General features: G+C 47.1%; 1 protein-coding gene across 1 annotated transcript; it reads right to left on the bottom strand.

Moving 5' to 3' along the window:
• Positions 1-11,212: 11,212 nt before the first annotated feature.
• On the bottom strand, positions 11,213-16,115 carry RIPPLY3 (ripply transcriptional repressor 3). The gene is made up of 4 exons (XM_087817827.1): positions 16,012-16,115; positions 15,060-15,126; positions 12,707-12,774; positions 11,213-11,525 (listed from the first exon to the last, which is right to left on the bottom strand). Exons 1-4 carry the CDS (start codon positions 16,113-16,115, stop codon positions 11,213-11,215), a joined length of 552 nt encoding a protein of 183 aa, XP_087673953.1.
• Between the last annotated feature and the right edge of the window lie 419 nt (positions 16,116-16,534).

Below are 16,534 nucleotides of genomic sequence, written 5' to 3'. Positions count from 1 at the left end.
TCTGTCAGCCCTCAAGCTTCTCGCTCACCTCAGGGCCTTTGCACAGGCTGTTCCCTTGCCTGGGAAGCTCCTTCCTCACTTTTTGCATGACTGGTTCTTCCTTGCGCTCCAGGTGCATCAAACACCACCCTCCTTAGAACAGGTTTGTCCCAGTTCTCCGTGTTTTTAATGGCACAGGTTGCAATCTGTAGTTTAGAACAATGCTTCTCAGAGTTCCTAAGGTGGAGGATGGGTTTTTCTAAGTTTCCAATCCATTATAGATCTGTGCTTTTTCAAAATATCATAAAAATGGATTATTAGAAAAATGAGATGGGAAAAAAGACAAACAGCAGAAGCCTGATTTCTTTTTTCTTTCTTTTTCCCCCCTCTAAACTCAACAAACATAAAGTCACTCTGTCAAATTGCTATAGGAGCTTAGAAACACTTCTCTCAACTTCTGCGCTGCCTTGTGCTCAGCCTGGTGACACACAGGTTGTGGCCCAGCCCTAGTCCACAGACCCCACTGTGATAATCACTGGTTTGTCCCCACTAGACTGTAAGCTGCCTGGAGGAGAGACCTTATCTGTCTTATTCACATGTCCCTAAGGCTAGAATGGTACCTGGGAGGTAGTAGGTGTTACATACCTTTCTACTGAATGACTTGAGTGGTTGCAGGAACAACCAGTCACTAGTAAAGATTGTGTAGCAAAGAGGGGTCTGCTGGGCAGTTTGCCTGGCTTGGTCGCTGTTGGCCAAGTGGCTGGGTGCAGGGGTGAAGTCTGCAGGCATCATGGGGCCCAGCAGGGGCCCAGGGGTGAGGGGGCAGCACTCTCGCTGGCCAGGCCCGTGGAGGTCAGGAGAGGCGGGATGCGGCGCTGCAGTGCAGCAGCTGGTTTCATCCACAGCAGCGCGGCTCAGCCGGCCCCAGGCTCTCACTGTGGCCCCTCTGGTCTCTGACCAGACTCCCGGTGAGGACCCTGGGTGGAAACTCTGGAAGCCTGAGGTCTGCTGACACGACCTGGGTAGGGGTGCGGAGCTCCCTGAGGAAGGATTCAGAGAACCTGCAGGGAGTCAGGTTTAGGTGGACTGGGCTGGGGTCATCAGTTCTCTGCTAGCGAGTGGTACCTAAACCTGGACACAGGGTCCCAGAGAGAGGCCAGCGGGGAGTCAGGACTGAAACAGACAGAATCTGCAGGGCCCGGGTGGGGCAGGTGGTGGCCAAAGGACACTGGGGGCCCTGAGTCAAGCCTGGTGGGCTTCCAAAGATTCGCCGCTGCTGTTTGGAGACAGGTGACTTCAAGAGAGAGCAGGCTCAGTCATGAACCCACACTGGAGATAAGGGAACTGAACTTTCCTGGACTTATCAGCCTGACCAGGAGATATGTTGTGGGCAAAACACACAGGACAGAGAGAAATGGGCAAGGGGAGGGGGCTGCACCCAGGGGCCCCCACAGCACGGGGAAGAGGTGACCGCAGGGTCAGACAGGAAGGCTTGCAGTGAGGACTCTTTCCTGTGGGGGCGGGGCCAGGGCAGGACAAAGAGGCAGCTGCCGAATGAAAAGGCAGCGGGCAGGAGAGAAGGGGCTGGCAGAGGAGCGGGCAGGAGAGAAGGGGCTGGCAGAGGAGCGGGCAGGAGAGAAGGGGGCAGGCAGAGGAGCGGGCAGGAGAGAGGGGCTGGCAGAGGAGCGGGCAGGAGAGAAGGGGCTGGCAGAGGTGCGGGCAGGAGAGAGAAGGGGCTGGCAGAGGAGCGGGCAGGAGAGAAGGGGCTGGCAGAGGAGCGGGCAGGAGAGAAGGGGCTGGCAGAGGAGCGTGCAGGAGAGAAAGGGCTGGCAGAGGAGCGGGCAGGAGAGAAGGGGCTGGCAGAGGAGCGGGCAGGAGAGAAGGGGCTGGCAGAGGAGCGGGCAGGAGAGAAGAGGGCTGGCAGAGGAGCGGGCAGGAGAGAAGGGGCTGGCAGAGGAGCGGGCAGGAGAGAAGGGGCTGGCAGAGGAGCGGGCAGGAGAGAAGAGGGCAGGCAGAGGTGTGGGCAGGAGAGAAGGGGCTGGCAGAGGAGCGGGCAGGAGAGAAGAGGGCAGGCAGAGGTGTGGGCAGGAGAGAAGAGGGCAGGCAGAGGTGCGGGCAGGAGAGAGGGGCTGGCAGAGGAGCGGGCAGGAGAGAGGGGCTGGCAGAGGAGCGAGGGTGCAGGAGGGGAAGTCCACGGGCGGCCTGCCCTGCTGCAGCCTGAGCAGAGCTGTCCGGGAACCTTCAGAGATGTCCTCAAAACTCAGCATTGATAAGGGGCCCTGGGAAAGGCAGACCCGGCCGGGAAACTATCCTGCACAAGCTCTAGGGAATCTATTATGTGCCCAATATTTTCATTTGTTTATTCTGTTTATCTTCCTATCACAATTAGCTGTAAGATGTTTGAAGAATAAAAGGCCAGTGTTTAGGTTGACCCATGTGAAAGTGCCATTTTGGTCCAATGGTCAAATACCTGCCACGTCGCATGGTTCCTCCTGCTGTTTGGTTCCCAGACAGGACAGAAGGCAGCGGGGAGCTGGGAGCTGGACTTCCTCCTCTGCAGCCCTGGGTGTGGAGTGGAGCTTCCAGGAGGGAAGGTGGCTGCGTCCCCAGAGCAGAGGGCAAAGGGACAGTGACAAGGGGAACTGGCACAGATGAGCAAAGAAAGGCAGTCTGCACGTCCCAGCCCTCCAGGCTCAGCCTCCAGGTGCTCTGGTTCCGTCTCAGTCTCCAGGGCCTCGGGACAAGCGGGCCCCCCGCAACTTCGCTGTGGTCACAGCCGGGTAAACTTAGCCACCAGTGTGCTGGGTCAGCACGGTATGAAATTTAAGTCTGTGCTGGTTTTAATTGATTACTGGGTCGTTTTCTTCCTACCCTGGTGTCCCCGCTCAGCCTAACACTCACTGCCCAGCCCCCTCCTCCTGTCCTGGAGGCGCCACCCCTGCCTGATGTGGGAGCAGCTGTAACCTGCACCCCTCTCTGGTTCCAGATCCTCCCTGTCCTCCCCACTGACGTCAGTCTGGGGGGTGACAGTAGGAAAGAACAGGGACACTAAAGCTGACCTGGGAGAAACGCTCATTCACCTGGAGACAAAAGGGCACGTTCTTGTTCCCCCTTTGGGGGCCTCCCTCAGGCGAATCCATGGTTGTGGGGTCCCTCCCTCAGCGTCCTCTAGCACATCCCCTGGCAGGGCCACCACTCCTGCACGCCTTGACTATTTAGAAACTCTTTTGAGATTTTTTTGTTACTTTTACTGTATCTACTGTTATCTTCTCACCACATTTTAAATAGTTTGGTGAATGTATGAGATAAAGATAAAAAAGCCTAAGGTGATGGGTTTTTTTCTGAAGTGACGTGCTTGGCAAAGGTCAGATCATCCAGAAAATACTCTAGGTGAGTAAAATAATCGGCAAAGGAAACACATGACCATGAGCTTCGTGCCTTTCGCTCGTGTGCAGAAAATAATTGTACTCATTTTCTTGGCCGATTAAGGGAAACTTCCATGCATCTCCTACTTTATTTTTATTTCAAAGAGCTAGCAGAAGAGCAAATGGAAGGGGGAGAAAGGGTCATGGTTTTATCAGTTCTTTAACCGAGGGGATAGGTGCCATTTTTTTCTATTTAGGATTCAACAATTAGAAAAGGAATTCACAGAGCTTCTCATGTTGGGCCAGGATGCTTTTCTTTCTTTTTTTTTTCTTCTCTATTAGAATGCCCTCTACTTTCCAACTATGTATTTGTGTGAGGACAGATTTTATTCATATACTTCAACTAAAATAACATTGCGAGAGCTGGATACTGGAGGTTATATAAGAAAATAGCTGTGTTCTTTGTTTGTAATCTTCAGTATTTCCTTCAGGGAAAACAGTCCGAACAATGGAAACTGAAAGGCTTTTATCAGTACAGCTTCTCTCTCAGGAACTCCTCCCATCATCAGGTAGGAAAGCTGTAAAATTTCAAATTATATCCATATAATAAATAATAAATCTAAGACAGGGTTATCAAACTTAAGTAAGCATTAGAATCTTCTGAGTTTATTAAACAGATTTCCCGCCAGGATGCTTTTCTTTGGCAAAAGCCAAGTAAGCATACCACAACAGACCTCTCGCTGAGTCTGTGCCACTCTGGGAGAGGACGGTCTCATGTTGAGGAACAACAGGGTGGCGAGGCGACGATGAACTTTGAGAAGCCACCTAGAGAAACGACCCAAGTGATCATGAACAAATAAAGGGATAAACAAAGTGAGCCTATCCACACAAGGGAGTATTATTCAGCCATAAAAAGGAATCAAGTAGGTGTACATGTTAAAACCCAGATGAACCTTGAAAACAGTGTACTAAGTGAAAGAAGCCAGTTACAAAAGTCCACGTATTATGATTCCATTCACATGAAAGTCTAGAATAGGGACATCTATGGAGGCCAAACGTAGATTTGGGGCTGCTTAGGGCTGGTGAGGGAGAGTGGGGGGTTGATAGATAAGAGTGTGCTATTTCTTTTTGAGATGATAAAATGTTTTAAAACTGACTGTGGTAATGGTTGCACATATCTGTGAATATACTAAAAACACGGAATTGTACACTTCATTTTGGGTTTGTTTTTCTGCACATTTATTTTTTTTTAATTAAATTTATTGGGGTGACATTAGTTAATATGATCATATAGGTTTCAGGGATGGGTTTCTATGTTACAAGATCTGTATATTGTACTGTGTGCCCACCACCCAAAGTTAAATATTCCCCCATCACCATATATTAGGCCCCCTTCACCCTCCACCCCCTTCTCTCTCGCAGCCCCCACACTGCTGTTTGTGTCCACGAGTTTCAGTTTTATATCCCACATATGAGTGAGATCATATGGTTCTTAGCTTTTTCTGACTGACTTATTTCACTTAGCATAATATTCTCAAGGCCCATCCATATTGTCACAAATGGCAGCATTTCCCCCTTTCTCATGGCTGAGTAGTATTCCACTGTGCACATGTCCCACATCTTTCCTCAGTCCTCTATCGCAGCGCACTTTGGTTGTCTCCATGTCTTGGCCCCAGTGAACAATGCTGCAGTGAACAAAGGGGTGCACATATCTTTGAGAATCCATGTTTTCTAGTTTTCTGGGTATAACCCAGGAGAGGGATTGCTGGGTTGTATGGTAGCCCTAATCTTAATTTTTTGAGGAATCGCCAGACTGCTTTCCATGGTGGTTGTACCAGTCTGCATGCCCACCAGCAGTGAATGAGGGCTCCCTTCTCTCCACAGCCTCGCCAACATTTGTTACTTGCTGAGGACAGCCACTCTAACAGGTGTGAGGGGGTATCTCATAGTAGTTTTGATTTGCATTTCCCTAATTGCTAGTGAGGTTGGACATCTTTTCATATATCTATTGCCTGTTTATATGTCTTCTTGGGAGAGGTGTCTGTCCAGGTCCTCTGCCCACTTTTTGATTGGGTTGTTTGTTTGGTGTCGAGTTTTATGAGTTCTTCATATATTTTGGAAATTAAACCTTTGTCGGAGCTACTGTTTGCAAATATCACCTCCCATCTGGTTGGCTGCCTGTTTGTTTTATTGTCAGTTTCTTTTGCTGTGCAGAACCTTTTTAGTCTGATACAGTCTCATTCATTTATTTTTGCCTTTACTTCCCTTGACTTTGGGGTCAAGTTCATAAAATGTTCTCTACAACCAAGACCCATAACTTTGGTACCTATGTTTTCTTCTATGTCACTTATTGTTTCTGGTTTTATATTTAGGTTTTTGATCCATTTTGAATTAATTTTTGTACATGGGTACAAACTGTATTCCAGTTTCATTCTTTTGCATGTGGCTTTCCAGTTTTCCCAGCACCACTTATTGAAGAGACTATCTTTGTTCCATTGTGTGTTTCTGGCTCCTTGAATTGTACTCTTTAAATGAGTGAATTACAGTGTGTGTGAATTCTATTTCAATAAAGCCACTTTTAAAAAAATGAGTGGCGGCATGGATGGATGAAAACTGGTTAAAACAACAAAACAACAACTAGATTGATCTCCAGACCGTAGGGGGAAATTGAACAAATTGAACAAACTTAATGCTTTCTTTTGGATCAAAACCCAGCCACACTCATCCAGACTTGGCCCCGGCAGCTTACAGGAATGAGTGCCAGGAAGTTCACATCGTAACCCACAGGCAGTGGTGTCTTCAGAAGTTATGTTTGTGAGACATCACACTCCAGCAACTCTGTGACTGATATTCAATTGTCCTGCCTACGACAGTGTTTGCACAAGTCAGCTCTGAAGAAGAATGAATGTGTGTTTATATTTAGGAAATTTCTGCATTTAGGTATGTTTACTGTTAAATCACTTCAAGTGGCTTTCTAGATTTTAGCAAAATAAAATGATTTATACTAAAGCTAACCATACACATACCCTGTGGCCTAGCAACCACTCCTAGTTATCTGCTCGACAGAAATGTACACACACGTGCACAAAAGGCATATTCAAAAATGTTCGTAGAGCATTCTTCATAATAGCCCAAAACTGGAAGCAGTCCAAATGCCCATCAGCCACAGAATGGAAAAATAAACAGGAATATATTCCTACAATAGAATACCATAGAACAGTCGGTGACTTACGTACACACTGTTGAATGAAAGAACCAGACACAAATGAGCACACACTGTATGATTCCATTTATGTAAAGTTCAAAACTGGGCAAAATGAATGCACAGTATTAGAAGTCAAAACAGTGGTTGTCCTTGGGGAAGAGAGTGGGTGTGGTAAGTGGGGGGCATGAGAGGGGCTTCCGGGGTGATCGTAAGCTGTTTGTTAAGCTGGCTGGTTTTTCAAAAGGCGCAGTACCTTCTCTCTCTCTCCCTCTCTCTCTCCTCCCTTTCTCTTTTTTTTTTTTTTTTTTTAATTGAAGTATAGTTGACATACAGCATTATATTAGTTTCGGGTGTATGAGACTATGTTATCTTTTAAAATTCATCAAGCACTTATGGTTTGCTCACTTTTCTGTATCTGCTGTGTGTCAATAAGAAATGTATTTTTGAATAAATTTGTTTAAATCTCTTTTAATGGTATCAATGGCAGCTGTAACAATTGTTATGGACGGGTATATTGTGGAAAGCTACATGAAACTTCCTAGTTTGCCTTGTAGTGTTTGATGTAACTGGAGAGAGCCCCGGCTATGACAGTTGGTGACCACTGTTTTTTGGTACTGTGAGTAACTGAAGCCCTGAGCCTTACTTACACCTAACCCAAACCGGGGTATTGGCCCTACCACATTGTTTAACAACATAATCTTGGGATGCAGAGTAATTAATGTAAGATGTTCACAAAAATGTCAAGCCTAGTGATGACCTGGATTACAGCAATTGGCCTTCCCTTCATGTGTTACTTTGGAACTGAAGTCATTATCCTAAAAGTACACCTGGTCCCCTTCTGTGATGGATGGATGTCTCAGAGGTCACTGCAAGTGCGCACAAGACGGACCCTTCATAGACCCAGGAGAGTCAGAAACTACGAGTGTCAGGGAAGAAACCAAAGGATTTCTCTGGAACTTTTTCCTTCGGGTTGCTTTTAAATTTTAAGTTTTTGTCATGCCACAAAAAGATTGTATTATTCCTGTAGTGACTCAGTGGCTAAACAGAAAGATACACATATTGTGGGTTGTTGGGGTTTTTTGCCATATTTGAGAGAGAGGGGGGAAGAGAGGAAGGGAGGGAAAGAGAGACTTCGATTTGTTGTTCCACTTATTTATGCATTCATTGACTGCTTCTTGTATGTGCCCTGACTGGGGATTGAACCCTCAACCTTGGCGTATTGGAACGATGCTCTAACAGACTGAGCTACCCGGCAAGGGCTACAGATATTGTTTTAACAGAAGAATTTAAGCTTTTAAAACAGCTTGTGTTGTGGTGTAATTTATATACCATATATTTACCCATTGGAACTGTGTGATTCAGTGACTTAGTAAGTTTATAGAATTGTATGACAATCACCACCATCCAGTTTTAGAACATGTCCATCACCCCAAGGTTTCCTTGGGCCCATTTACAGTTAATCCCTGCCCCCACTCCCAGCACAAAGCAACCACGGTTCTGCTTTCTGTTGCTATCAACTTGCCTTTTGTTGACATTTCATATAAATGGAATCTCACCTTGTAGTCTGTTGCTTCCGGCTTCACTCACTTAGCTTGTTTTCAAGGTCCATTCATGTTTTAGCATGTAATAATACTTCATTTCACCCCATTTTATTGCTGAATATATCCCATTGCATGGGTAGACCACATTCTATTCATCCATTTACCAGTTGATGCCCATTTGGATTGTTTCCACTGTGCGGTTATTTTGAATCAAGCTGCTGTGAACATTTGTGTATGTCTTTTTGTGAACAAATGTTTTCATTTCTCCTGGGGAGAGTCCTAGGAGTAGAACTGCTGGGTTGTATGGTAAATTTTTTGTTTAATTTTTTAATGAAACAGCAAACCCTTTTCCAAACTCTTTAGCATTTTACATTCACACCAGTGATGTTCCGGTTTCTCCACATCCCTGCCAATCCTGTTATCACCTGTCTTTTAAAATTGTAACCATTCTGCCCGGCCAGGCATGGCTCAGCAGTTGAGCGTAGACCTAGGATCCAGGCGATCGGGGTTCGATTCCCGGTCAGGGCACAGGCCCGGGTTGCGGGCTCGATCAATGAGTCTCTCATCATTGATGTTTCTATCTCTCTCTCTTGCTCTTCTTTCCTTTCTCTGAAATCAATAAAGATATATATAAAAAAAAAATGGTAATCATTCTAGTAGGTGCATGACAGTGTCTCACTGTGGTTTTAATTTGCATTTCTGTAAGGACTAAGGACGTTGAGCATCTTTTTGAAATATCTGCAACTATAAAATGAAATCTGCTTGTAAGGATTACTATGTAATGATATAATAGAATATTAAAATAATGTTGTATTTTAGATTTACCCAGCAACTGCTAAGGTATAAGCATCCACCGTTTTCATGATCATCATAAAAGAGCACCTATTTCTGCCTTTGTCTTTCTCCGGCCAATTCTGCAAAAATGAGTCATGCAGGAGTGATTCACGCCCTGCAGGAAAGTAGGAAATTCTCCCCCTGGTGTTTGATAAGGGCAATTTTCCTCTTGTTTAGAAATATCTTCCTAGCACAGAAAAAAAAAAGTGATAAGAACAAGTTGCTCAAACAAACAATAAAACCTCTGTGACTTCAGTTGACAGTTCAAGGTCCAAAATAAAGTAATGGAAAAACTTTATTAAGAATTTAAGAATTAGCCCTGGCTGGTTTGGCTCAGTGGTTAGAGCATCAGCCCTCAGACTGAAGGATTCATGGTTCAATTCCGGCCAAGGCCCTGGTCAGGGCGTGTGCGGGAACTAACCAGTTGATGTGTCTCTCGCACATCAGTGTTTCTCTCTCTCTCACTCCCTTCCACTTTCTCTAAAAATCAGTGGAAAAAATATCCTGGGGTGAAGATTAACAGCAACAACAAAAATTGTGTGCGGCTTGTGCAGGTTTGGGCCTGTGTGTAGCCAACCCAGCAAACCACAAAAGCCGTGAGAGTGGAGGAGCCCCGAGCTCACCGGCTCCCTCACAAATACCACATCTGCAGTACCTGGGATCCCCGCACTGGCCATTCTAAAGTGCCTTGGTTTCCTTATTTGCACTAAACTGGCCAAATCTAAGTAATTTAAGGAACGTGTACCATGCAGCACATTTAAAATTCTGGTGCCATCAGCATGCAGACTAGGCTTGGTTTCTTAATTGTAAACGTGATTGGGCCAGATCTTTTTTATCAGTAAAACTGATTTATTAAGACAACTGAACAAAGGCAACTATGATGACTTCCATTTCATCCCAAGCTTCACATGATAGGAAAGTAAGAATAAGACTTCTAGAATTTTCCTGCTAAAACCCAAGCAAATAGGAGGCCATCTGACATCCTTTTTGAAATAAACCCAAGTAAAATTGTTTTAAAGTTAGGAAAAAAAGTACTTTAAACAACTAAAAGAAACAATAAAATACATACTTTTAAAAAGATTAAAATAAACCAAAAATAACAAGTTTTTTTTAAAAGAAAAAAGAAGACCAAAAAGGAAAATTTAATTTTTTAAAAGGTAGAGCAATGAAAGCAATTGATGTTGGTTACCTTTGGATAAGAAAGGGGAGTACAGGAGAGGGTGATGTTTACTTTGCAATGTATATTTTTCTATATTATTTGGACTGTTAAAATATTTGCAAGTAGTCCTTCTATTTTTTAAATATTAATGCATTATCTGAGCATTGAAGTTGTAAACCATTTTGTTTCCTTTGTTAGACTTTTTCTGCATTCTTGAAAAAATACATCATTTAAAGAGTTAAATATAAAAACATCCTGGTAAACTTTTAACAACTAATGTAGGAACTAATTAAATCTAAAAATGTCTTAAACAAAAAAGACTATTATCAAACATTTTTTTCTTTCAAAATATTTATTTCAAGTAGAATCTTATATGATGTACTATATATAGAAAGAAAACCACATGTAAGATAGTTAAGTAAAATACCTTGAGGAATACACTCATTTGGTCATTCAAATATAAAAAAGTTAAAATAATTTTACATTCAATACTTTGAAAGCAATGTTATTCTATTCAAGTAACAAGCCCAAAGCAGTCCCCAACTCGAGTTAAAGCTCCCCTCTTTCTGCATACACACAGCCCTTAGACAGCAGTCCTGAAGATTTTTATCCAGAAATGTCTCCTAAAAATCTGTATCTTTTTATCTCCATGATTCTTACAGGAATTTTATTGTGTTTTGTCTGTTGTCATAAATAACTTTTTCAGAATGCCACTAAGCAACCACATTGGCCAATATCTTTTTTACAAAAGCACAAACAGCTCAACAAGGGGTCTCGGGTTGAGAGAGGCCTGGGTGGGTTATTGACCTCTGTCGGAGTGTCTGTCACTTGACCGGCAGAGTGACCCTGCTGACTGTGCTCTGGAAGTCGCCCTCCCTGATAAGAACCCGTGTTGACACAAACCTTCTCTCGGGCCTAGAAGCCTTTCTCAGGGGCACGCATGAGTGCCCCGAGGAAGAGTCCCCACAAGGAAAGGGAAAGCTGTGAGATCTCGCCATGAGTGGAGTGCTGGCCAGAGACAGCCAGGCAGCCCCTGCCCCCCTGTGCACCCGGGGGACACGCAGAGTGTCCAGGCACAGCTGTCTCCAAGAGTGCGTGTGAGGCAGGGGTGGCGGGAGGGACACCCCGCTTATTTGGATGAGGAGCACTGGGCGCCCCCCGGACAGTCCCCGAGCGGGAGCCGGCCCTGCCCGCTGGGGCGCCCGTGCCCTGCAGATGCCGGTGCCCAGCGTGCCTGCGGGTCTCCGCCGCGGGGGCCGGGGCCGGTTCCCGGGCCTTCGGCCTCCCGGGGAAGGAGCCGGGCTTCCTCCTCGGGCCCTCCATCCTCTGAGTCGGATTCATCGTTGTAGAAGTGGATGGTGGCTTGCACCGGGAAGCTGGCCAGCACCCTCTCCCCAGAACTCTGCAGGTACTCCTGGCGCTTTGAAATGGGCAAGTAAAGTCTAACATTTAAGAAACAAATAAGCATTAGCCAGCGCGAACCGGTCCTGAACTCCACCTGGAGGGTCCTTCTCCCTACAAGCAGCTAACTCCCCACCTCCCTCTCTGCTTCTGCCTCCGCTGCACGCAGCGTCTGGTACAGTCACCGGAACGCAACTGTGGGCAGAGGGTGGGACCCGCTAGGGGACCCCACACTGGTACAGAAGCGAGCTATAAGCTGGGAGAGCAAACCTATTTGGGGAAGAGGGTGCGCTCCCATGGAGGTAAAAGTAAGTGAAGACACTGAGTTTTCATTCAAGACTAAGAGGCTCACCCTGATGATGGCCTGACCCATCCTGGTCCTATGCAGGGGAGGCCCCCAAGCATGGGGAGAGCTGCGGCCCTTGGGGATCTAGAGGAAACTTGACTCTGAAACCTTGGTCTGGATGAAAAGCAGCTAATCTTTCTGAATGTTGCCATAGAGAAGCAATATGGATGGGTCCCTGACTTTTCCAGAATAGAAAATGGCTATTTGTCAGAAGGAAGAGAGAGAAAGTGAAAGTGGAAGGGGAAGGGGAAAGGAGAATGAAAGAAAGACTCCACTCTGGGGACCTTTTGATAATATAAATATAAATAGATATGCTTATACAATTCATATTCAATTAAATTTAACAGAAGACATAATATGTAATAAGAGGTATTAAACCAAGGGTATGGCCTGGCTGTCATGGCTCAGTGGTTGAGAGTCAACCTACGAACCAGGCGATCGGGGTTCCATTCCCAGTCAGGGCACATGCCCGGGTTTCAGGCTCGATGCCCAGTTGGGGGCGTGCAGGAGGCAGCTGATCAATGACTCTCTCATCATTGATGTTTCCCTCTCTCTCTCTCTCTCTCTCTCTCTCTCCCTCCCCCTCTCCCTTCCTCTCTCTGAAATCAATAAAAACATATATATATATTTTTAAAAAGGTATGAAGGAAAGAGAGGCCAATTCCAACTTGCAAATGAAACAATGAATAAATGAATGGATCACAGAAATCCCACAAAATATCCTTAAAGTTCCTTGGGATAATAGTAACTAAATAATATTGGAGAATACTGAATTTTTTTCCACTTTGTTAAAAACGTACGCAGTAGAAGGCACAAAAGTGTATTAATGCTTATATTAAAAGGAAATCGTGCATTTCTCGCTGTGAAGTTATGTTACCTTACAGGATGCTGAAACCCAAAGGCCCCCTTTGATCCAGAAGTTTGTCGGTCACCCCCAGGCTCAAGCTGTAAAAACAGACACAAACACACAGTCAAGGAGCCTCTGAAGTCGCATCCTGAAATTTAAAAAAAAACAAAATCTAAGTCGCCTGCACTTGTTAGTATCAGTAGCGATTTTGGAGACAGTTTAACCACCTTAGCAGTACTAGGTAAGCCCGTCTTCCTCTTACTGTTTTCAGTAATGTCCAGGGCACTGTGAGGGATTCAAAGATAGACAGGTGAGTCCCACACAGTCCCTCTGTTCAGGCGTTTAAAGCTAATGGGGAGAGACACACATGTCTCTGACTCCAGCAAAGGGGTGGGAGGCCTGGGAGATGAGAGGAGGGGACCAGAAGAACACAGTCCTGACGTCTCCTTCCAGGAAATTGCCTCCTTTGCAAGTGGCCAGGAGGGAAATGGAACAGAGGCCAACAAAGGTTTAGGCTGTCATTCATTTTTCCCAGGCAGGGGAGGGAGACAGGTCCCAAGGGGACTTAGGGGCAGCAGATGGGTGAGGGTGACTCCACTCAGGGCAGGGCTTTCTCGAAGCCTTCCCTGGAATTTCTCTAGAAACGGACAACAGGGCTCTGGAGCCGAGGAATTATCCTGCTCTGTCGGGAGAGGGCGCTGTTGAGCAAGAAGCGTTCCCTTCCCGCACTCGCGTGGCTGGGGTTTGGGGAACAGCGCGGGACACCTGCCCGCCGCTGGCCGCTGCGCCCCACCAACTGAGCTCTGCAAAGAGCTGGCCCGGGGAAAGTAGGGCAGCGAGCGCTGCAGCCCACGGAACACCCACCCTTCCCCTCCCCCCCAAAAAAATCCATGGAGCCTGGCCTGCGTGGCTCAGCGACTGAGCATTGACCTATGATCCAGGAGATTGCGGTTCCCGGTTGGGGCACATGCCCAGGTTGCGGGCTCTATCCCCCGTGGGGGGCGTGTAGGAGGCGGCTGATCAATGACTCTCTCATCATTGATGTTTCTCTCTCTCTCTCCCTCTCTCCCTTCCTCTCTCTGAAATCAAAAAAGACACATTAAAAAAAAAAAAAAATCCATGGACACAACTCCTTTATCCAGTAAGCCATGCTGACGATCAACTAGAAAGTTGCTACAACATAACATTTTTTCCTGCAATCTTCTCTTTTCTTACCAATGGCCTTCTCATCACACTAGGGATAAAAAACCCACCTGCCAGGCTTACATTAGGAAGTACGCTTATAGTATTTTTATTCTCACGACTGATAGGCTCCATATACATTTCCTTTAAAAGAAAAGTGCATAATTGTAAACTTCTATATTCTCTCTCTCCCAAGGACTTTTAAGTCTTATGTTTAAGAACTTAAATTGAATGAAAAAGAAGGAATTTTTTTCATTATTTAGATATCGCATGTATTTAATAATAATTTGGGCTACAAAATCAGATCCCTATCCCTTGTTAATTTGATTTTTTCTTGCTTCATTCTTTAAATAGTAACTGAATTAAAACTCCCACTATTCACACTAATTTAATACAGTAGTCTAAGTCTGTTTTCCTGCACCTGAGTTTCTTACCATACTACAAATAACTGCTCACTAAGCCATATGCCACATGTGTTATGTACATTAAATACCTGGTCTTTTCTAGCCTAATTAACTTCAGCATTAAAAAAAAAAAAAAAAGCCATCCATTTATATTTTAAACTATAACAAGGAAAGGTAAATTCCAAGAAAGCAAGTCATTACTTCGTTAAGTATAAAGCAATTTAGTTATCACTGGAGGAAACAAAAGAATAGTGGTGGCCATTAATCTTGGTCCACAAAGCCCTCCACCGGAGTGTATTTGCTCAGCCAACAGGAGTTACCTGACGAGTGCTTGCAGACAGGGTTGAAAGTGCTTCAGAAAGGGCCAGACAGCGTTCCGGCTTTTAACCACACCTTCTGGGCACCCCAGACTGATCTCTACCCTTATTTGCACTGTGGCACCCGTCCAGTGCTAATGGCACGCTCGGCTTTCTTCTAGGGCAAGGGGACACGGAGGCAGCCTTCTCCTTTCTTCTCTCTACCTGTTGATTTGCAGGAAGGGTGTGTGGGAGGGGGAAGTAACTTGGAAAAAAATCTCTTACAATGCTCAGGAAACAGCTATACTGGAGTGACTTTGCTTTTTAAGAAAGAAGCAAGCAGGAGCCCAATCCACTGTGACTCAGGTCTGATCAACATCGCTCACCAGGCTCCTACTCCAGACCACTTCTACCTTAGATGACGAGGGGAGGCGTAGGCCGAGATGGTGCCTTTTTCTGGGTGAACTGATGGGTACCTACAATGCCCACACTTCACCTTACCCGGCTTCTAGTTCTGGTCTGCCCAGCATCTCGGGGTGTCAGGATCCAAGGTCTCCACGGTGTGGGGCTGGAACGGAAGGGACCAGGAGTGAAATCCAGCATCTTCTGCTCTTTTAAAATTATGTCGTAAGAGTTACCATTCTTATCATTTCTACTGTGTGCCTGAAAAAGGAGTCACTGGACCCCCAGAATGTCCTCTCATGTTCTCGTCTGTGGATACACAATGCGATGTGTGTTTTTTCCTCCTGCCTCATTCCCAGTTCACTGCCATCACCGGGCTTTGAGAAGTCCCAAATCCCATACAATTATCAGGGGACACATTAGTTGAAGATTTTTTTCTCCAGACCTGGGTCGGCTCTTCAATTCAGATTCCCTCCCATACTGGCTACTTTGTTGCTAATACCAACCGCACCACCTCGATTACTGAAGGATCTTGACTCCACAGAGATGGTTCTGCAGAGTTCTACGATGCACAAAGGGGGAATGGGTTTCTCCCCTCTGGCCGCCTGGCCACCCAGCCCCTTCCACAATTCCCGGCTTATTTTATTTCCTTAAAATGTACTACTTTGAAAAGGGCTGGTGCATGGGGCAGCGATCGTTGAGCCCCAAACACAGCGAAAACAAAGACTGTCACCAAGACGGTGACAGTCAACGTGAGAGGATCCCCCTGCAAAGCTCGTCGCGGGGGCCCGGCGACACCAACGTTCCCAGCCCTGTAAATTTCAGATCTATATACGGAAGCGGTGGCCCCTGCCCTTGCGGAAACCTCCTGGACCTCCGCGCGTCAGGACTGTGCGCGGGAGCGGAGACGACTCCGCGCCCCAGCCTCCGGCTAAGGACCGTGCCTGGCGTCGCGGTGGATTCGGGGACTGAGCGCCGGAGCATCGCGCTCCCGGCCACCACGCGCCGTGCGCCTCGCGCGCGCCCAGCCGGGCCGCGGGGCCTCCCTCACCTCTCGGGGCCGCGCGGTGACGGCGGCCTCCGGGGACCATCCGCGGGGCAGTGACAGACGCGACCCCGCGCCTCCGGGGCTCCAGCCGCCGCCTCGGGTCTCATGGTGCCCGCGGAGCCTGCGCCCCTCCAGCGGCGCCAGCGACTCGGCCGCGCCTGTAACCGTTCAAGCGAGGGCGCCAGGTTTAAAAACGGGGGTGGAGAGGGGAGGGGACACGGGAAACCGGGAGGGGGCGGGGAGGGCGCGGGAGATGCTCCGGGAGGGTAGAGGGGAAGCCGGAGAGGGGGAGGGGACAAGAGAAGGTCCTGAAGGGAGCGCGCGACCAGACGGGGGTGGGGAGGTGGGTATCCAGGAGGGGGCTCGGAAAGCCCGGGGCTTGTGTGGGGAGGGGACAAAGGAAACCCAGGGAGGGTCGCCAGGCGCGGGGACGAGGAAACTCCGGGAGGGGACGGCGGGAAGTGAGACGGGAAACTCGGGGAGGAGGACACGTGGGGGCGGGGCGGGGGCGTTTCCGTCGGGGCCC

The sequence above is a fragment of the Miniopterus natalensis genome, chromosome 6, assembly GCF_054644295.1.
Source record: "Miniopterus natalensis isolate mMinNat1 chromosome 6, mMinNat1.hap1, whole genome shotgun sequence".
In the NCBI taxonomy this organism is placed as follows: Eukaryota; Metazoa; Chordata; class Mammalia; order Chiroptera; family Miniopteridae; genus Miniopterus; species Miniopterus natalensis.
Note: the sequence above shows the minus strand (reverse complement) of the source record. Positions and strands in the feature narration are given on the sequence as shown.

Excerpts from the sequence above, each read along its gene's own strand:
- RIPPLY3 (XM_087817827.1), bottom strand. The coding sequence starts at position 16,115 with ATGAGACCCGAGGCGGCGGCTGGAGCCCCGGAGGCGCGGGGTCGCGTC. Across the intron at positions 15,127-16,011 it reads TCACCGCGCGGCCCCGAGAG|CCCCACACCGTGGAGACCTT; the intron begins GTGAGGGAGGCC and ends CTTCCGTTCCAG. Across the intron at positions 12,775-15,059 it reads AGACCAGAACTAGAAGCCGG|CTTGAGCCTGGGGGTGACCG; the intron begins GTAAGGTGAAGT and ends CTGTTTTTACAG.